This window comes from Oreochromis niloticus, linkage group LG12, assembly GCF_001858045.2.
Source record: "Oreochromis niloticus isolate F11D_XX linkage group LG12, O_niloticus_UMD_NMBU, whole genome shotgun sequence".
NCBI lineage: Eukaryota > Metazoa > Chordata > Actinopteri > Cichliformes > Cichlidae > Oreochromis > Oreochromis niloticus.
Genome location: NC_031977.2, coordinates 14,327,885 through 14,349,388, shown reverse-complemented (window position 1 = coordinate 14,349,388; position 21,504 = coordinate 14,327,885). Strand labels below are relative to the sequence as shown.

At 40.5% G+C, this 21,504-nt stretch overlaps 1 protein-coding gene across 3 annotated transcripts; it reads right to left on the bottom strand.

Annotated features, from left to right (window-relative positions):
* Positions 1–179: 179 nt before the first annotated feature.
* Positions 180–20,978, bottom strand: lzts1 (leucine zipper, putative tumor suppressor 1). Of its 3 annotated transcripts, none has more exons than XM_005457477.4 (10): positions 20,749–20,978; positions 12,073–12,419; positions 11,840–11,968; positions 9,305–9,367; positions 8,707–8,866; positions 8,209–8,600; positions 7,914–8,087; positions 7,659–7,790; positions 6,545–6,739; positions 180–6,252 (listed from the first exon to the last, which is right to left on the bottom strand). In XM_005457477.4, exons 2-10 carry the CDS (start codon positions 12,301–12,303, stop codon positions 5,710–5,712), a joined length of 2,019 nt encoding a protein of 672 aa, XP_005457534.1. In that variant the 5' UTR covers positions 12,304–12,419; positions 20,749–20,978; the 3' UTR covers positions 180–5,709. The 3 variants fall into 3 exon arrangements, with proteins under 3 accessions (XP_005457534.1, XP_005457535.1, XP_019221546.1); XM_005457478.4 differs by lacking the exon at positions 20,749–20,978 and adding an exon at positions 13,812–14,255; XM_019366001.2 differs by lacking the exon at positions 9,305–9,367.
* Positions 20,979–21,504: the final 526 nt, after the last annotated feature.

Genomic DNA, 21,504 nt, shown 5'->3' with positions numbered 1-21,504 from the left:
AATAAAAGATAAAGGTTTCCTCCTTTTTAATACTGTGCCAGTCCTTTACTGCAGCAGCTTTCAGTTGCTGTTTGTTTGTGGGCCATTATCCACATCTCCATGTGGATCATGTGGATACCCTCAAATGAAGGTGGAGAGTCTCCACATTATGTCCGTGTCCATTACAGAACTATAACTAGAATATGTTTCTGTAAACGGGTAAAAAAACAACGCTTGTGTCGGTGTCCAAATATATATGGACCTAACTGCATGACTTTGTGGTATTTCATTTTTAATTAAACAATAATAAAAAACCCACACACACAAGCATTATTTGACATAGCTGGGGAACTATGAATCTTCTTGGGATATGTTCTATAGAGAAAACATTTGAATGTATTTTTAAGCCTGCCTTATGATTAGGACATTTGTGTCAATCCATTTTCACAGTTTTTGCTTATTTAATGTTATGGATTCACTAATGGGCCTTATTTTAAATCCTACATTCGACTGTTCCTGCCTATTTCACAAGCTGATAATTGGCAAAGCCTTAGAATAAAAGAGCCGGATGGTGATGAATGGTAGAATTACTTACAAAGGAAGTTTCTCTCTCTGTGTGAGAGATAGAATTAATTAAGTAATTTTGAGCAGCAGGGGCTTAAATTGGAATCCATACAGCCCGCCCACCACCCACCCCCATCCTCACGAACAGAATTTGACATTGCCACAGACATTTATAACCATGGGCAACCTTGCTGGGGGGTTGGGGGACCAGATGGTTTCCCAGCCAACGAGTGAGTGTCTAAAGACTCCAGGCCTGTTCACACAAAATATTCAAGCCTCCTCTTCTACTTACTGTATATATCCTTTAGACACACACAGTAACGCTTCCTCATAAACACTCATAAACCTATCTACCTCAGCTGCCATTTCAACTTGTCGGTAGCAAAGGCTTCAGCAGTATGCGAGGACCCTTTGGGACTCCCTCCCCAATTACTTTTCTGACTGCACGAGGCTTGGGGATTTGCGGCGCCTGTGTTTGTTATAGCTTGGTCTGCATGCAGGGCCCTGAATAAACCAATAAAAATATGAAATAGTTGCCTGAATAACTGGCCTCCTGATAGTTTAGAGCAACTAATTGCTTAGGGGTATAGTTCGGATGGAGCACATTTGAGTATGTGAGTGTGTAATGAGTAATGAGGCCAAGGCAGAAACTGATACGGTGTTATTGACTCTTCTATTATTTACCAGTATGGAATATTTATTATATTTTTGAAAGTAAGGTTTGGACCGTGAAATGCAGTGCTTCAGAGTCATAGGAGAACATTTTTCCCTCCTCGGTAGTTCAGGTGTGAATTTTAATTCATGTGTTTGCTTTAAAAATGTAACCAAAGAGCCTCGTTTTGCATGTTGAACAGGTCTGAAAGAGCTCCTCTGTGTTATTAATGAATTCAGGCCCTTTTGTGCTTGACTATCAGCCGATCAGAAGAAACACAGCAGGATATGAGTGAATTATTATCATGTCACTGCAGGGTAGGGCTAAATTATCACCCAGTCTACTGATGGCTGTCTAACTGCTGTTCAGTCATACTCAGACATCTGCTAGACCAGAACTCTGTATGTTCAGCTGAGTCTATAAAAAGAGATTGGATCCTCCCTGAAAACCCCTGTTCAGTAGATGATACAGCTGACAGAGGTCGATTTTTGTAAAATTATTAAAAGCCTGCAATAAATATGTATGCATGCAATATATTTTTCAGTTAATTATCAGTTAAAACACATTAAAATGGCTACGTTTCAAAATCACAGGAAAAACATTGCATTTTTTAATTGCAATTGTGTAAATATAGTTGATGTTTTGTATGTGGTTATTTTGAGGAAGAAATCCGCCACCCACCCCAGCTCTGTTATTTTCTTTCATGACAAACCAGCGACTCTGAATTTCTTGTTATCTCTTCAGTGTGGTCCTCCATTCACGTTGGTGACGAAGCCACGCGCGCCGACAATGGGCCTTAATTTGATTTCAGTTTTGATTTGGTCTCATCAGCTCATTTATGACAGAAGCTGAGACACAACGAGCTGTTGTGAAAGGAAGGAAGTGGTATCAAAAGGCCGAAATTAGCTGATTAGATGGGAGAGGGAAACAATCTTCCTATTATTTAAGCCCAACAGGAATGGAGAATGATAGTGAAGAATTGACACTCATATTTATTTATGAGTTTAATTCCAGCAATTGCTCATCAAATTCACCCTTATGCAATTCAGTTGAGAAACATATTAAAAGATAGTTGTAGTAATGATTAAAAACAGGCATAATGGGAGTTGGTGCTGCTTCTTTGGGAGATAGAAAAAGCTCTTTAATCTGTTTTCTGGCAAAATTAGTCTCACTAAACCGGTTTCCAAAGAAGCTGCCAGTGTGTGTATAACAAAGAAAGAAAAAAACAGCCCACATCTGATGTAACGTGCTGCCGTGATGCAAACCAGAATGCAGTATCGGGCTTCTCTGCAACTCCTACTGACCTTGCAGCGGCTGTCCCTTACCCCTACACCAGCCTGGGGGTGTAAAAAAGAGCTTTTGTACACTATGCTGATCCACCTGTCTCCATGCTGTCAGACTGAGAAAAAGAAGAGCTGTCAGATACAGGGCTAGCCACTGCAAGCACCTAGCGAGCATAGTACTCCTCAGACATCTCAACCATGCTTATTGAGTGGCTCCTCAGTGCCTTTGCTACGTAGCAGGGCTTCAAAAATTACTGTCAAAACCCAGAATCATATTTAAAGGATGGATTTTCAGTCTAAACTATAGATGTGTTACATAATAAATATTGGGGCAGTGGGACTTCTGCTTCATATTTAAAGAGTTAATTTAACCCTTTAAAGCCAAGAAACGCAAGTTTCAAATAGGAAACTTGCGTAACACAAGTTTTTGTGACCTTATGAGACTTCTACATTATAAGTGTATCAGATTAAAAGTTCCAGAGATGGTGGATCAATGCTTGTAAGCGCGGGAACAGGAAGAAAAACCTCTATTTACTGGCCATGATCTCCAGACATGAATATGGACACAGTTCTATAATAGAAAATTACTACAAGGACAAAGAGCAATTCCAAAAACCATCACCAATGAGCACAATTGTGGCTTCATCCAGAAATGCGAGTTTAAACTCTTCCATGGTGCCAGCCAGTCAACATCTGTGAGACAGCGCTAAACCTTTCTGCATGTATTACAACAGCATGGCTCCATAGTAAAAGAATACAGGGGCTAAATTAGCCTGTCTACAAACCAGACAGTCAGACACTAAAAACATTTGGTGCATTATGGAATAAAAGCCAATAAACCAGGCTCCCAAACTGTTGAGCAAGGAAATTCATTGATCTAAAGCCTAAATGGAAAAACTCTGTGCTTTCAACACTACATCAGTTTGCCTCCTCAGTTTTCAAATAGAAACAGCTTAGACAAAAGCACTAGAGTGCTGAACTTTTCTAGACATTACACAGCAAAAAAAGCACGAGAGAACGCAGTCAGACTGAAGATTAAACAGTCTTTTACCAGGTCCTAATGCTTCTACGTGAGAATCAGGCAGGTAGTATATGTCTGTTAAAGTCAAAGGAAGTACGCTTTTTCTCGTGAATGCTCTATCCAGCTGTCACCCTTGCCTAAACCAAGCGCGTCTTCATGTCTGCTAGATTTGAAAAAGGCCAACTCAGAACAATGATCAGACCTGATTCTCCCAACATTTTAGTTTAATTCAGTTGAAAATATTTCCTTTCTGTTTTTATTTCAATTTCACAGCATTGGAAACACTGAAATATCTTTGTAGAAGCAAAAGTTACTTTTGAATAATCTTGATTTCAGGCAACCATTTGCAACGTGTTTGATTTGCTTTGCTAATCAGCTATGTTCATACTTACCCAGGATGAGTTAGCAAAGATTTTTGTCCAAGATATGCAAGGTGCTCTGTGGCTGATTTATTTATTTTTGAAAATGGGGTTTCGAGCACCTTCGTAAAACCATTATCATAGCTGCAATGTCCACCATCCTTTTGTTACTTTCCTTGTTTCACCAGTTTCTGTGCCAAGGCTTAGAGTAAGGCATTTTGTATTGAGTGCCTACTAGTTACAGCCCCCCAGCTTAGATTCCACTTAGTCTGTCTGTCTCCAAATCTTTCCTGGCCTGCAGGTAGAATCATATATTCTGCCTCACTGTCTGTCTATGTTAGTGTTGAGCTTGGTGGAGTAGTTAAACTTTTGCTTCACAAACTACTTTGCCCTTGTGGGAAGTGGAATAGCTCCAGAATATTAGAGCCAAATGGCTGGGACTGTAGCTAGGAAGGATTGTTTGCCTCCAGTGGGAGCATCGCCAGCTTACTCTTTCGCAAAGTTAGATGAACGGTTTAGATAGACATTACTGGAAAATCACCCTTTTTTAAACTTCTAAAATATTTGCTTTTATTGTAGACTATCCAGCTCCCTTCAATCTGTCTCCTCGCAGAGCACAAAGTAGATGCCAACATTTACACTTGGTGTCTGTTAGAGGTCTATATTGTACTTCATTAAGTTCTGGTTACTTTTTGTGTGGCTTCCCATTTTAATTGGAAAAATATGGGTGGGGGGTGGGCTGAGATGCCACTGGAGATCATCCATTGGACCTTTAAGGTGTAGTAATTTGCCGTGCATGTGATTGCCACATTTGAGGTAATGTTGTAGGTCTCTTACTTGTTTCCTAACTATGTGTCTGACTCCCAAGGCCTAACAAAAAGCAGCTTTTAACTAAAGGAGCAGAAGCACTCATCACTGCTTCCTTTGGCCCACAAAAATACCCTCAGCAAATGAGAAGACCAGATAAGCAGCTGCTGAAAATAATGAAGAACAGACACACATACACAGTCCTTCTTTTATCAGAGAGATGCACAGTGAACATTTTTAATCCCTGCTTGTGTTTGTAGAATTGGCTGTAGTAAACAAATTTGAACAATTACATTTAAAAATATATATGTGTTCAGTGGACTGATGTATACATGATAACAGGACTCGATGTGACTTCTTTTCAGCAAAGTTTATCAATGTAAATTTGCTAATCGTGCAAGTGAACTTTAAAGAACTAGATGTATTAATGCCACTGTTGTCTGTTTGCATATAGACCTCTCATTATACTGCAGAAGACTGACAATACATGGCAGCTTAACATGACTTCATTATGTATTTTGTGGATTTCTTTTGTTACACCGGTGTCTCTAGAAAATAGCCACCATTTATAATTGTGTATAGTTTTTGAAATGACTAATAAAAAATGCTTAACTACATTTCATGCTCAATCCCATTATGAATACAAAATGTGGGAGCGTACAGTGAGATGGATAAATTAAGCAAATTAAAACGAAGAAGCCCAGACTCACAGTAGATGATATATCTTTGTCATTTGGTCATGCTGGGAGAGACAGATGTTAAGCAGCTACCATGCTTATTGTGTATTGCCATCAGACGTTAATCATGAAGGAAATAAGTCAGCTGAACATTAAGTGATCCTGTTAGACAGAAAAACAAACAACCCCCCCCGAATATTAAATAATTTAGTATTTACTTTTAAACAAGTGATAACACTGTCATCACCAGCTATTCCGTCAAATAACTCTTTAAACACACTAATTAGCAGTGAATGAACTCCAGTTGGGACGTTGCCTGAGACACAGGGACAGATAATTATCTACGGCTGAAAAAAGCAGTCAGTTTTCAAATCTCTGTGGCAATAACATCGTCATAAGTTTGTAACCCTGAGCTGTAGGCGATATCCATGCTTAGCTCTGTCCGGCTCTCCAGTTCTGCTGTCAGCTCCTTCAGGATCCTTTCCAGGTCATGGTTCTTCCTGTGCATCTGCAGGTAGTTGATCTGGAGCTGTTTCTGATACCTTATAACTCTGTCTTTCTCCTTGTTCCACGTCTGCCTCTCCTGTTCAAAGCTGCTGGCTAGCCTCTTTTGAGCATTCTTCTCCTCCCGTAGCTGCTGCTTAAGTCTGTCCACCTCTCTTTGGAGGGATCCTGTGGAGGTGTGCCCATTGTTCTCCCCCTCTCGCCCCTGGTCTGTGGATTCTGAACCTTGGCTTTCCGAGGTCTGAGACGGGGAATGGGTTCTGACTTGCAAACTGTGCTGCAGCCTTTGCTCTTTGGCAGTGACCAGATCCTGTTTCATTCCTTGAATGTCTTTCTCCAGTTTGCCCACTTTCTCCCTCAGAAGATCTGCCTCGTTCTTTTTGCGCTGGAGTTCATTTTGGCACACCTGAATTAAAAACGGAAAATGGTCAGAACCTAGGTAGCAATTAAGAAGACTGTTGTGAGCAATGTAACAGGCTCTAATTATGCAAAGTGCCAAATAAGCTCACTTTTTAGGATTGTAATGTGTGCTAAAACATGGAAATTGAAAACACTTTACTCAAAAGGCTGCAGTCAAATATAGCACATGATTGCAGGGATCCTTCCAAACTATTGTCATATGAGCATTGTGTGAGCATTTTATGTACATGTCCTTGTCTCATCTCTGCAGTGGCGTAAACTGCAATCAGCAGACTAACCTCAATCTCTATGGTGCGGGAGTGAAGACTGTCCTCGTGGTTTTTGTTCTGTTTCTCCAGAATCCCCATTTTTGCCGTTTTTTCCTTCAGCAATGCCCTGAGGCCAACTATCTCATTCAGCTTGTGGCTGACATCCGCTTGGCACTCTCTTAGCTGCTGCTTCAACAGTGAGATCTCTCCTGTCTTTTGGCACACCTACATTCAGACAAAGACGATTATGAAGATGAAACTGTGAATTATCGTCTGTAAAGTAGGCAGTTAAGGGAAACGTAAACAACTGCTTAGCCTCATACTGTTTTAATATTGAATTGCCCCTTAATGTGTCATTTTGTGGGTGTATTTGTCTCAAGATAGCATATACCCACAGTATTATGGATTCAACTGTAAATTTTGTTTTACAATTAGTCTTATAAAAATCTGTAAAATTAACACAGAAGCAGCGAAAAAACAATACATTTCTCTGCCAGGAATGATCGTACACATGGAAAGCAACACTTTCACGTACCAAAGATTAACTGTAAAATAGATAGTTAATAAAATTCTGCACTCCTTGTAGCTATTTTTTTCTTTACCCTAAATTGTTAAAGGCTTGTGTTCAAGAGCTGTTTTCTCTAAGCTTAGTTTATCAGAGCAGATTCTTGCTGCTGATAAATGTTAGTGAGGGTCTGGCGAGACTAAATCAGATCAGTGCAGCAACCAAACAATGAGGTGAAAGGTGCTGAAAAGCTTCTTGGAGTTGGAGTTGAAGGGAGCTCCAGAGTTGGTGATAGTTCCCTTGGCAGCCTCTTTGATTGTTAATCATATATAGAAAATCAATCAGCATTTCTCCCAAATTCTTAGGAGTTAAGTTTGCAGCTACTCACAATATAACCGTATCAATATGCACTACACTGAATGCAGTGCAAATGGCTTTCAGTTCAATTCAAGTCAATTCTTTCTTATAAGTGATAATGAAAAAGCAAAAAAAAAACATAGAAGATATTCAAATGTTTTCTCTGGTGATGGAAGGATAGCTGGTATCCCACTTCAGCTCTATATTGTATTACATTGTTCTTCAAACTACAAGCTTTCATGTCTAACTTACAGTATATCACATATATAACCCATGACTTACCTCCCACTGAGTTTCCTCGAGGGTCGGAGCTAGCTGTGTGCTCTCTGCCTCATAAGCCTTTAGTCTGAGCTCAATAAGCTCCTTCTCCCGAGTTAGCTTCGAGAAGTCTTCCTGAAGCCTTTCCTTCTCTGCCTGCACGAGAATTTATTTTTCCTTTCAATTATTCAAGTGGTCAAGTGTTACATGAAATATGGTTGGTAGGATAAAGATGACCCAGAAATATGTGGTTTTAAATAAAGGCAGACGAGGTCTGACCTGGAGCTGGCTGACTTGCAGCTGGAGTGCTTGCTGTGTTTTTGCAGCCATTTGGGACGCTTGGCGTAGCTTTGTGGAGCATCGCTGCTTCAGCCCTTCCATCTCTTCAGCACAGTACCTTTGTCTTTCCTCAAACAGCTGGCAGGTGTCTGTTTCCTTCTCCTCAAAACTCACCTGTTGCAAAGTGAAAGAGGCCTAATTACTAAGGAGTCTTCATATTCATTGTGATTAAGAGCACATGCTGTTTTTTTTTTTAAATTAACCTCTACTTTTTGTTCACGTGACAGTTCTGTACCTGCAGCTCCTGTAGTTCACTTTCTCTCTCCAGCAGCTTTTGTTCCAAGCGTTCAATCAGTGACTCATCTGTAGTTATGGGAGACCGAATCCCACCTGCAGTTTCAGAGAGAGCGCTCGGCTCATCTGCAGAGAGTGGGGAGCCGGCGTCCTCATTAGCCTTAGATACCAACCCACTGCTGTTTAAATCAGCACCGTAACTACAGTCAAGGTTAGCGCTATTCCCGTTGACCCATGGAGGGAAATTGGGTTGTACTCCCTTGCTGAGGCTATTTGCAGGAGCGGAGCTGCCATCGCTGTGACTGACAGGGCCTGTGGAAGCACTTAGGCTTCCGCTGGTGCTGTGGGTGGGAAGGCTAGACATGGAGTTACGTCCAGAGTCGGACAGAGTGCCTGAGGGGAAAAGAGATGACATCGGGTACGTTTGTTTAATTTTTCATTCAACCCAAGCAAAATGTATTTTAAAGCATCAATCCATGCGTGAAATATAGACGAACACCTGAAGTGTCCCGCTTGTCTCTAATATTTGGACTGCTTGCTTTCTTCAGAGGACAAAGGATGTGATCCAGGCTGTTGTGGCCTGTCTCTGTGGATGAAGTCCTTGTGGGATTTACGCACTTGAAGGCAGTGGAACGGACCGATGACTTCTCAGCAGAAGTCTAGAAGAGTGAAATGGCACACAGTCAGGGCTCTTCTTCCCTACTTTTGTATTTATATTCACTGGGCTCCTCTTAGTTAACATCACAGCCAAAAGCAAGTCCTTTTTCACAGGAGTATAAAGGGCTGAGGATGAGTCACATTCTTAAACTTAAAAATCATAATGACTGGCTTTACATAGATAAATATTGTCACATGCTGGAAGTCCGTACAAATGAAAGGGATAGATTTTTTTGTGTGTGTCTTTTCATATTAGAAATAGAACCACTGAAGCGTGCAGAATTGCTTCTCTACAAGCTGCCGGTATTAAAAGCCACACAGCAGTAGTTGCAAGTAAAATTCACCAGACTGTCAAAAGAGGGAAAACTCATTTCAAAGATGAACTTATACTCCACATGCCCCATCTGGGCTGTCCAAGAATGTCACAAGCAGTGCCATACCTTCGCTTCTTTCTGTCCTCTTTTCCTTCCCTCTGCATCCCATATCTCTCCTCCATGTGCTGTCTGAGGGAAGATGAATAGCCCTTTTCAGTGATATTAATAATATGAGCTATTGCTGAAGTGTAAGAGGTAAAGCTTGTGAACTCAGCATTCTTTCACACTGACTTCATGGCTGGGATGCCTTTCCTTATGTTTTTTTCTTTCTATCTCTCAAATTCTCTTTGGCCCTTGATCCCTCACTTTCTTTTTATTTCTCCTTAGTCTGTGCTGTCTACTTAAATCCCGCCCTTCCTCCTCCTCAAGGTAGCCAAGCCCCGTCCATGAGGCCTAAAAACCTATAGAAGACGATGCAGTTTGCTTAGGTATTCTTGGCACAGAGAAGACTTTTCTGAAAAGATCAAGGCACCCTTAGGTCATTAATCTGGGAGGGGGTGATTAATAAGCTGGGAAGGTCCTACACAGGTTATGAGGAATAGCTGCTACTTATTAAACTACCTGCTGTGCATGTTTTATCCTCCACTTCGCTGTGAGGTTGTTAAAGTCTATTTCAGCTACTCAGCGTGACTTCTTAATGGTTGTCAGGATAACCATAGCAACTGTTCCAGTTAAGAAATGCACAGTGAAGCTACATTTTTTATAAGGGCATGAAAATACAGTACATCATGATCTCAATTAATATCGAAATGTATTACTTTAAACTTATTTGCTTGATGTTTTGGGAATAATCGTGTTCACTTTCAAGTAGTTCTTGCAAAAATTGTTGCCACTGTTTGTCTGTAGGTGGGTTGTCAAAGATGAGTGCAGCAGCATCTGGGATTGGAAACTAAAGCCATATGAAACTGTGTTAGAGTTTAATTCTTTTTTATGATGGCCAACAGCAAGTGTGTCTCTTTTCGTGAAACAAAAGCAGACTGGGCAAAAGTCAAATCCAGTCTTTGCTTGTGACTTTGCTTGCTTGGACTTGATAAACCATAGACTGACATCACAGTGGCTCCATCCATCTTCCACACAGGCAGCCTATGACATATACAGTCATGTATAAAATTAAGTTTTTCACAGGAGTCTATGCAGTCTTTTAAAAACCTACGTAAACCCTTACTGCTTCTGTAGGAATTATGAGAGTAATTAGCAGTCAGGTGACGCTAATGAAATATACTCTATTAATTTACCATCAGCTCAAATGTGGGTACCTCTATAAAAGCAGAATTTTTGGTCTAAATGCTCCAGACCAGCAAGCATCAGCAATGATCTCAGTAAAACTATTTTTGTTGCCCATCTATATGGAAAGGGTTATAAGGCCACAATCTGAAGTCTGTCATTATACAGTGAGAAAGATTATTTACAAGTGCAAAACATTCAATACAACTGTTGGTTGTAACAGGAGAGGATCTTCCAGCAAATTCACCTCCAGGTCAAAATGTTTGGGCATAATGCACAGCATTATGTTTGTTGAAAACAGAACACAACATTTCAGCCCAAACACCTCATAAGATCTGTTAAACACAGTGGTGGAGGGCTCATTATTTGGGCTTCTTTGGTCGCCACAGACAGTGATTGAGGGCAAGCAACAGGAAAATGACCCCAAGCTTGGCAGCTACTTTTCAACAGAATGGCTGAAAAAGAAAAGAAGTCCAGACCTCAACCTAATTGAAATGCTGTAGGGGGACCTTGAGAGAACTGTGAATAAACGAATGATCTGAAGCAACGTTGAAAAGCAGAGTAGACCAGAAATCCTCCACAACAAGTGGAAAAGGATTACTTCAGGTTGTTGCTCTTAAAGGTGTTCCTACAAGCTACTGAATCGCAGTTTACCCAGTTTTTCTATGGACTGCATAGAATCCTGTGAAAACTTTCTTTTTCACCTGATGTATCAGCTAGCAACCAGTTAGCGTCATGCTGGAGGGAGCTGCCAGCCTGACTGTGTCTGATGTATAAACTGTATAAATGAATGAGATAGCCGCTGTAATTTCAATTAAGTGGATTGTGGGCAGTGGCTGTGAAGCCTGTGGGCACCATCGTCTTGGATATATTGATCACCTTGGATTAGAGGATGAAGCCGAAGAGGAAAGATGGTTAAATCTGACTGAAAATCAATTATTACAGTAGCCAAGCTCTGCTTTATTCTTTATAATAAACAATGCAATACCTATAACATGAAGCTAGTCAAGGAAACCATACATTTATTAGAAAAAGGTTAACAGAGGTAATAAATTAAGCTAAATTCTAGATCAGTTTCTTTTTGCCACCTGCTGGCCATATGAAGAATGCAAGTCCAAGGGGCATCTTTCCCTAAATTCGCCTCACCTTTCATAAACATGGACTATATCCGCTACTTTATATACAGTTTTTTTTGTCATTTTTGTAGCCTTGAGCACTAACTTCTAGGTGTCTGATTGCCTAGCAACAGCTCTAAAATGAGAAATAGCTGGAATAAATTGGTTGATTTTTTTGTACTTAACCTTTAAAATCTTGTCTTATATTCTAGGAATAGCATGATTATGGATGGAAGAAGAAAAAAAACAACACTAGGCTCACCTTCTCAGTCACATTTCCAGACATGAGCAGCAGTTTTGGTTGCATCGGCCCATCAGATTTCCCATTTCTGTTTACCTGGCCCTCCGCTGATCTCTCTCTGTGGTGCGTTGACCTCGGTTTATTGCTTACCTTGTGTGAAACAGAATAAATCTGTTACCCCAAAGCACTGTTGCATGTTGTAATTTGTTCATTCTCACATGCCATCAAAAAACCCCCAAAACATGTCATCTCACCTTAATATAAAAAAAGTCTTCACTTCTTCCAGACCTTGAGTGGGAGAGGCCTTTGGAGGGATGAGTGGAGGATGAGGAGCCCTGAGTGAAGCCGCACTTCAGTAACCCGTCAAGGTTGCAACCTCCACTCTTTCTGTGGCTGGTTGTTTCCTCCTTTAACCTGTGCTGAGATGCCTTGCAGTGTTTGCTGCTGAGGCTGTTGTCATTGAGGACACTGCTGACGCTACCCATGGTCCTGTAGGCAAATGCACGGGCGAGATGCAGCTAAAGTCTAAATGGTGAGGTTACACTGAAGTGAGGGAAAGGTACATCTCGTGACTCCACGGAGGTTCTGTCAGTGGCTTCATCTATGAAACAAGAAAAGGATAAACATAAAGGATGCACAGTATCCTTAAACAGAAGCTTTTTGTTCCATGGAAAGGATACAGCCTTATTTTAGTTTACTCAACTCATAGTTTACTTTTGATGCGTATCACTGTTGTTTAATTGTTGTTCAGTCTATCGTGCAGTGTTGAAGCAGGTGTTTAAATTTGCAAAGCAAACAAACTGAAAAAAAGTGTCCATCTTGGCACTCTGCCTGGCTGTGTATGTTTAGATTTATGACTTAGCCATTAAATTTGACAAATAACCCTTTGGGTGCCCTTCCTCTAAACAAACTGGCAATTAGACTACTTACTGCCTTCTCAACAATTGGCTGGGGCTGCCATCTGAATATCATTTTCTATTTGCTATTGTTTTGGAACATATTACAGATAGACCCGCAGCAATTATGAAATAAAGATTAAGTGCACAGAACCTGTGTGAATTTATGTAGTTAACATTTTTAATTACAGTCTACAAGGACATTTATTTGCAGAGTCACACGTTATGAGTAATGCTGTCTCATTTTCCCCGTCTTCTTTCAAAGATAACCAGACCCCAGATGTTGGTCTCATGCTCTCTAACCCACAAGGGAAAAGTCCCCTCAGCAGCAGATAAAGGGCTCCTAGAACCACATGGTCCTGAGCTTTTAAGCATTTAATAATGGCCACAGCAACAAAGCCTGCGACTAACGACCTCCTATAAGTTAAATATATCTAAGCTATTGCATTTGGCTTGAGTTTAATTCATAATTTATGGTTGCCCTCCAGTGTTTGTAAGGAAACTAACTGTCATTATACTGTTTCTGAGATGCCTCATAGGGAGTGCTGATCAAGGCTGTGACTTTGTATTCACCCTAAAACAAAAGTAAGGGAATTAAGACATTTAAAAAAATGTTTTTAAAATCAACAAGACACCAACTGACACAGAGTGGCATGCATACTGAAGAATAAAAGTATTGTTGGGCTTATAGCAGAAAAGAAATATTTTTTGATCAGTCTAGATAAATACAAGAAAGGAAAGCACGTCTAGAAATACACAAAGACCACTAATAATAAGAGACATCTTCAGCACTGCTTCAGTTTTGATTCTCAGTTTTGTTCAAGATAAAATTCTAAGTATGTTCTACAAAGTAAACATATACTGAAAATGTTGAATAATGGCAAATGATGGTAAATTCGTACTCGCAAGAGTCTAAAGCGAGGCAGTCCTGTGCACCACTGTAGTAAAGAGTCTCTGACATGCCTGTGTCTGCTGCTGTTTTATTGTGCCTGAGTGACTGCTGCTAAATCTAAACTCTAGCCTTCACCATCACTCTCAGATATTAGCATCTACCGCTGACATGGGACTGATGTAATGAAACAATAGATTTTACTTACTGCCAGGTCAAACTAAACATCCATCTCTAGCAAGGCCGCTGCAGAGTCATCTATCCAGTCCCGAAGAAAACAAAAAAGCAGACATGTGTATGTCTCTGTGCGCGCGGGTGTGTGCATGTGTGTGTGTGTATGAACGAACAAGCAGCAAATGCAAACACTATCACCACGGCCAGGGTCTGCTAACTGTTTGTGAAGGGGGTGGATCTTCCTGCTTTTCTTTTCAGCCTGTAACCGGCTTTGCATCATAACTGACATGTAAATTCAAGCGCGTGTATGTGTGTTTTTGGACCTCCCACTCCTCTCAGGGGATCCAGTGTACAACATGTGCTCCATAGAACTGGCGTGTGCCGCTCAAGTGATTAACTCTCAGCCTTCACAAAAGATCTTTTACACTCCCCCCCTTCACAGTGCACCTCCCTCCACTCTGCACAATCACCCGCAGACACCCCGTTTGTGCATCCACTAACTGTGTTATGCCCATTCATCCTTCCCTCTCTCCTTTTTTTCCATCAGTCCCTCCCTCATCCATCCGTCCCACTTGGTGCCCTGCACCCACCCTGAATAAACAACAGTTCATCCTAAGGAGAAAAAAAGGCGCTCGCCCTCTGTCTTTTGGCTCTTTGTCTGTTGAAGTGTGCCTTCTTTGTGTGGACTCTTCTGTGCCAGTTGATGTATTCTCTCCAAACAGCCCAGGACCATATTTGACTGTTAAATAAATGACTAGTCCTCAAAATAAGAGCTCTGGAGAGCATCGGTTTTAGTGCGATTTACCACCATTCTGCCTTTATGCTGTTTGTTCAGGCATACACCCACAGACCCACTCTTTCACACACACCTTTGTGTGTCAACACAAATTGCACACACTCTCACTGTGTCATTGCTGGAGTCCAACTCTCTCTAAGGCAGTAAAGCATTCAGCATCCCACAGAGCCCAGACTGTTGACAAAAACCCTTGTGGATGAAATACAATCAAGCCCAGCAACAGGAAAATATACAAGGCACTGTGATCCACATAAAAAACAACAACAACAAGGGAGAAGATATGGCCTTTCTCTGCAACTGACAAAACAAGTTTAAATCTTACACCCCATTTTTGTCACAAGTAAACATATACTTTGTGTTAATGTGAGGAAGCAGAGTGCTTTGCCATGTATCTAGACAGAACACAGCAGATTTACGGATACTGATAATGTGAAACAAAAATCAATGAGAAAAAAATCACTTGTTTAAAATTGAACTAATAGCGTGCTGTGCAAAGAAGCAAAGCTCTATACTATGGGCTCTGGATGTGCAGACAGAATTGCAGAAAAGTGAGTCATATTGCATCATACTGTCTGAAACCTTTCACCATAAAGTGTTTTCACAGTCTTTTTGCTCTTTATGTAATAATATACAATATTTCTGTTGATGTGCCATAATTTTTTTCAGCGGCGCTATTCGCTCATGCTTTCAGCTGGCTGCCATTGTTCCTCAGTTAGTCGTGTTCAGACCCTGAAGCCTGCTTTCTGAACAATGATCCTGACATTTTACTTTTGTTACTACTGACATGGTACTCAGAACTGATCAATTTCACGTCTGTTTGACGCAAATATAGCAATTTGAAAATCTTTTCATTGCCCCTTCATTCGAAAAATTTAATAAGCAATATAAACAGTTGATTCCACAGCCTTTGAGGGGACAGCGTGATTTAAGACCTCTGGTGTGTTGGGACTGGGGAGTGTGAGTGTGTGTGGATGCATGCAGATATCTAATCACATATCTGACTGCCTGCATGTTTTTCAGTGTCTGCACAAAAGAGTGTTGTGCACTCGCTTATTGTGTGTGTCTCTGTGTGCAGGCAGGGGATGATGTGTGTGTGTGTGTGTGTGTGTGTGTGTGTGTGAGCGTGGGCGCTGTGTCATCTAACCCCAGCTGACCTGCCTGACACAAAGCCCTACCCCGCACAGGACCAGCTGACACTACACACCCCTATTCCCCACCCCCCATGCCCCCACCCGAAAACACACTCACACATACACACACACACACACACACACTCACAGAGCATAGCCAATCCATTAGCACAGCCAATGGAAGGCAGCAGCAAGTGTGTTATAAACATCCAGGATTTATACCTGTCTCACAATGACCATGAAACTCTCCTCTGTTCTCACTGTACCTCTACACTGCCACTGTGCCAGATGGCATCTTTTTAATTCTCACTCTTTTTATGGTAATTTCTAACAGATGCACGGCTAATCTCTCTGGTTCACTATATGATTTTTTTAGGTCATTCTTGGGCAGCTTATTTTTCTTTGTTCTCTTGTGCATTCAACATCATCAATCTCATTTGTTTTCCTCACATTTCAGAGTCCAGTGTACTTAAAGTAAATTTTAAACTACTGTTTTGCTTTGCGTAAGGCTAAAATACATTTAGGTATTTGTTGTTTAAGGCTTTTAATGTAAGTTAAGCTAACTTGAATTAACTTAAACATTTGAACAAACAAAATATATTTTACCTAATTTACACTTGTTTTTTTTTTTTTTTTAAATGATTCAATTAAACATGAAGTGGTCAAAGGGTGAGATATTTTGATTTTTGGTCATTTGTATGAATATAACTTAAAAAATACTTCCCAGAATGCAATGCCCAACAATATCTTAAACCCATCATCTAAACAAAGGCTCCAGTTTGAAATACAGCATTTCTATTAAAAAAAAGCTAATCCCTGTTACATCACTACTTTTTTGGAGACATGTAAGGACACCATACAGAGTATCAAGAATAACAGAAGATTTATACAACCATTTACACAGAATATGAAATATTACTAAATAATGTATAAAATCTGCAGTTGTTCTCTACCAGTAAAGTTATCATGCTCAAATTTGTATGCATGTAATTTTTAATTGTAACTTTTGATTAAAAAAAAAATTGGAGATATACATGCAAACTTTGTTAAAACCTGTACTGTTTTAGCATGAAAAATCTAGAAAAACTCATCATTGTTTCCACAGCATGCATGCTGGCTTATCAGCGTATATTAAACCAGAATGTGATTTTACAGTCAGTATATGTCACTGAGCTTACTGCAGGTTTCCCAAAGAGGAGCTGTAAAATGATAAATGAATTATGCTAAAGGCATTAGTGTGTCCCAACTTTTTACCTGTAAAGTGTGGACTGAACCTTTATTGCTTCCAGCCACGTCAGTCTAAATGAATCTTTATAGCCTACGGTTCGATCCTCTGAATGCAAAATGCCGAACGCGCTGCTCACACTGTGATGTAACGCATTAGATAACTGGAATCAATCTTTGGCTCACACTAAGTAAATAATGGTTCACAGACAATGAAATGGACATTCCTATTATCCCAACATGACAGTGAAAATTTAAATCACCAATTACGGTGCGAAGAGAAGAAGACACAGTTCACATATGACAGCTGAGTATTTCACAGAGACTAATCGGTGCATAGGTTAAATTATTGAAAAGCAATACTCTTTCTCTGTCATTCTCTGAAGGCTGTCAAGGCCTCAGTCTCTCACTCACTCACACACACACACACACACACACACACACACACACACACACACACACACACACACACACACGCACACACACACACACACACACACACACACACACTTTCTCTATCTTGTGTCTTACTCACAAGACTGAGTTGTGGGGATGAGTAATGTGGCCTCCAGCAGAACATCAACTGGGAATGAAGTGTGGAACAGAGACGGTCATCTATCTTTCACTTTCACTGCTAACACATCTATCTACTGACCAAGCACACATGCACACACACACGCACACACACACACACACACACACACACACATACAAGTACACACACACACACACACACACACACACACACACACACACACACACACACACACACACACACACACACACACACACACACACACACACACACAATGACATCCAATAGCAGCTAATTGGGTAATCCTTTTAGTGCATTGTAAAGGAGATCGAGCATGAATAGGGCTTCAATGCTGAAGTGCAGAATACCAGACACTCATTACTGCCCTGAAGTAGGGAGATGGAATACCAGGCACAGAGAGAGGCACAAGCAGAAAGAGAGAGACACTGACTTGGAAGGACTGTGTGTGCGTGAGAGAAGGCTATTTATTCTGTGCAGCTAACATTGCATTATCCATTGACAACTATTGTATTGCCCAGCATACAGCCCATGTATCCTCTGTTTGAGATATAAGGGTCAGGATACAGAAAGAGGTTTAATTATGAATAATAAAAGTAAACAATTTTTGCATATTAATGTGATCTCAGTGTCTCCTTTTGGCAACCAGGCAACTTTGACTAGAGCTCAGCTTTTAGTGAGACCCCCCAGCCCGAAATTAGATTGCATTCAGATGCTATTATGTGCATCCAAATGAGACATTAGGTCAACCAAACCATCAACCTCCATGGGTTTTAATAGATAAGGAGGTCGTCTGCACTATTCATTGGCTCTGTATGGCTGGCCAACTACTGCTCTTGTAGTGCGTGCATTTGCATAACCTTGGCAGTTGGAGTGTAGAGGAAAATGTATTTTTAATGGAGTCTAAATGGGAACCTTTAGTGTCGCGACAAGCATGGAAACTAATGCTCATGAATTCAAGAAGTCCTAAAATTAAATATCTCAAATGTCCTTTTATATTTCCTTATTGAGCTGCATCCGCCCATACTCGATTGGTTATTACCTTACAATGCGTTTCTGCACCTTTTTGTTGTAATACCTCAAACATGCGCAGTGCCATGGAACCAGTCCAAAAAAGGTTTTAAAGACTTGCATGCATCTTCTGTTAGATAGCTCTTATCAAAGTCCAGCTCAGCTGTCATAAAATATTAACTTCTCTGGCTTTTATTCCTCTCTAAAAACAGCAACTGAAAATGTAACAAATGGAAGCGTTTTTTAGACGTTCTGAATTATTGCTCACCCATTACTCGCACATATACTTTTTCCATTACTTGTCACCCGTTTTGAACAGCCTGTCCTATTCGTGTCTGATATGACAGCCTTTTTATTATAAAATTCAAATTTGATTGATTGCCATAAAAGCTTTGTTGCGATGCTGTTTGCACATTAACAGAGGATTCGGAAAAAGACTTCATGGTTATGGCCAAAAATATAGAAGTCACATTTGCTAATACATTTTACTGCTGTCAGATCAGTTATTTTGTTCTGGTGTTATAAAGGTGTTATAATGCCTCGTCAGGCTATATTTTGTATCAATGATAGGGCATGAGAACTTTTAGTATATAGACGTTTGGATTTCGCACACAGTCACACATACTTATTATGATTTATCCTAGCTTAAGAGGTGGATAACATGTATAGGTAGGTAGAAAAGAATGAGGCCTTTCCTGGCACTGAAGCCTGATGACCCCCAAAAGCTGAATACTCAATGATAAGATTGTCATTCTTGAGCATAACTGCCTCCCATCCTCCTAATCTTCTGTGGCTGTGCGTGTGTGTGTGGATGGTGTAATGTGGGAGTAAGAGGAAGTAAGGAGGAAGACACAATGAGCTCACTTTAAGGGGGTCTATATCATCCCAAAAGCAGCTGGAGATATTTGCTGCAGGCGATACCTGTGCTCAGCTCCAAAATAAAGGCCCTCTGACCTTGTTTTGCTACTTTGTTTATTTCAGGGAAATTTTCTTTCAGAAGTCTGACTTGGGATAATTGGGAAGAGTCATGAGCTGATATTCATCTACTGTTTACTTCTAAACAGAAACAGTTTCATTCCTGAAAAGTTAACTACTGTGGATGTAGGAATGTTGGGTTGCCTTGCTTCTTTGGCAGAGCCTTCATTCACGAGTGGATGCTGTTATATAGGTATCTGGGACAGTTATTTTAAGAAGCATCTCCTTTAGCAGGTCATGACAGCTTCAAATGATTGTCACACGGTAATGAGCAAAGCATTAGTTATTGAAAAAAGCCAAAAAAACCAACCCAAAACGGAATCATCTGTCAAGTCTCGATATTTACATAAAAAATGATCTCTGCTGTGTACATAAAAAACAAACAAACAAACATCTCAGCCAGTGAAATGACAGGGAACTGTCTATTCCCACTTTTTTTTTACTCTCACATTCCTTGGTACAATTCCTCCCCTGTGTTTTTCTCCACACAATAATTTGGTACAAACAAAGCTGAACATGCCTGTACAAGTGCCCTATACTTACCCACTCACCTTGTCACCTGCACAATGTACAAGAATTCATGTTCTCAGCAGGTCTCAACACATATCTCACTGTACGCGAGTGTGACAGCAACTGGGAGTTGGCGAAACAGCTCTCCTTCATGTGTTACAATTAATTGTATAAAAGAAACAGCAATATTTAGGAACCGTGGGTTGGTGGGGGGTTACTTTAGGTAATCACTGGGTGGGGAATACACTTGAAAATCATGTTGAAAACACCTATAACTACCAGCTTAGCCTTCGGGGGTATTTATATCCCAGGAGTTGTTGTGTTTATATCAAATCAAACCTCACGCTGGTCCCTATTATTTTAAGCTTTTTTAAAACAATGGTTTGCCCAGTAATGGCTGAGCTGAATGAAAAGAGCCCGAGTGGCAGTTTTCTGGGTCGAAATCAGACATTTCATTTATAGCCAGTGTGTCCTCAACACAGACATGATTTCATTTTAAAATTCAGTTTACATTTAACAAGCAAAAGCCTTGGACTGCTTCCATGCGTAGAAACATTGGAATTATTACTAATGTTAGCTGTAATTTGGTATGATCATAAAGTGATCCTAGTTCATGCTGCTTAAACTTTGCAAATCGCACACTTAAATAAGGAGGAATCTGCTTGTATCCTGCTTGAACTGCAAGGCTTTGAGCCTCGCACGAGTCTCTGCCATCATTTCAGATCCAGTCAGAAAGCCATGCTGTCTTTGAGTACCTGTAGTGGTGACTTACCTCCATTATTCTTTGCCTCCACAGTCTCAGTCACTTCTGCTTTTGCCCCGTCTCCCAAGCTTTGTGATCTATGAGCAAACCATCCTTAGCCGAACACTGGCAGGGCCGGTGTGGGGAAAAAAGTGATGTCTGCTTTTGTTGTTTGAGGTCTCTTAGGTTCCTTTCCTCAGACCTCTTCAATACCTGGAACACTCAGTCCGTCCCGTCTCCCATACTCTCTCACATTCCTTCATAAACTTCTCTCTCGCTCTCTCTCTCTCCCCTCCCCTCTCTGTATCCTTCTTGCCTCTCCCCTGAACTCCCTCCCACTCTCTCCTTCAATCTTAACATTTGCCACTCTGTCTCATCCTCCTTCCAGCTTTGATATATATTTTATTGTTTTTTCAAAGCCTTTTGGATCATTCAATAAAAAGTGTTATTTTTCTTAGCATTATTAGTTATGTTAGATAAATATTATTTATATATATACTTATATATTTATTTGCCCACTAGTTCTTCAGGATTCATGCTATTTCTTGTTCCCTGCAAACATCGCTCCACCTGTCTCTTCCTACTTTTCTTCTTTATTAACTAACTAATTAATAACTTACTGCCTATGTATCCATACAGACTGTAAATCATCCATCGCCACACCTCTAAGGCACACTCAGTTTTCCAAAGCGGTCAAAATACCTCAGTGCTTGAAAGTGTACAGTGTCAAAAATGAATCCCTTAGTGTTCTTTTCTTGTGAGACCATGTGTGACAGTGTAATTACT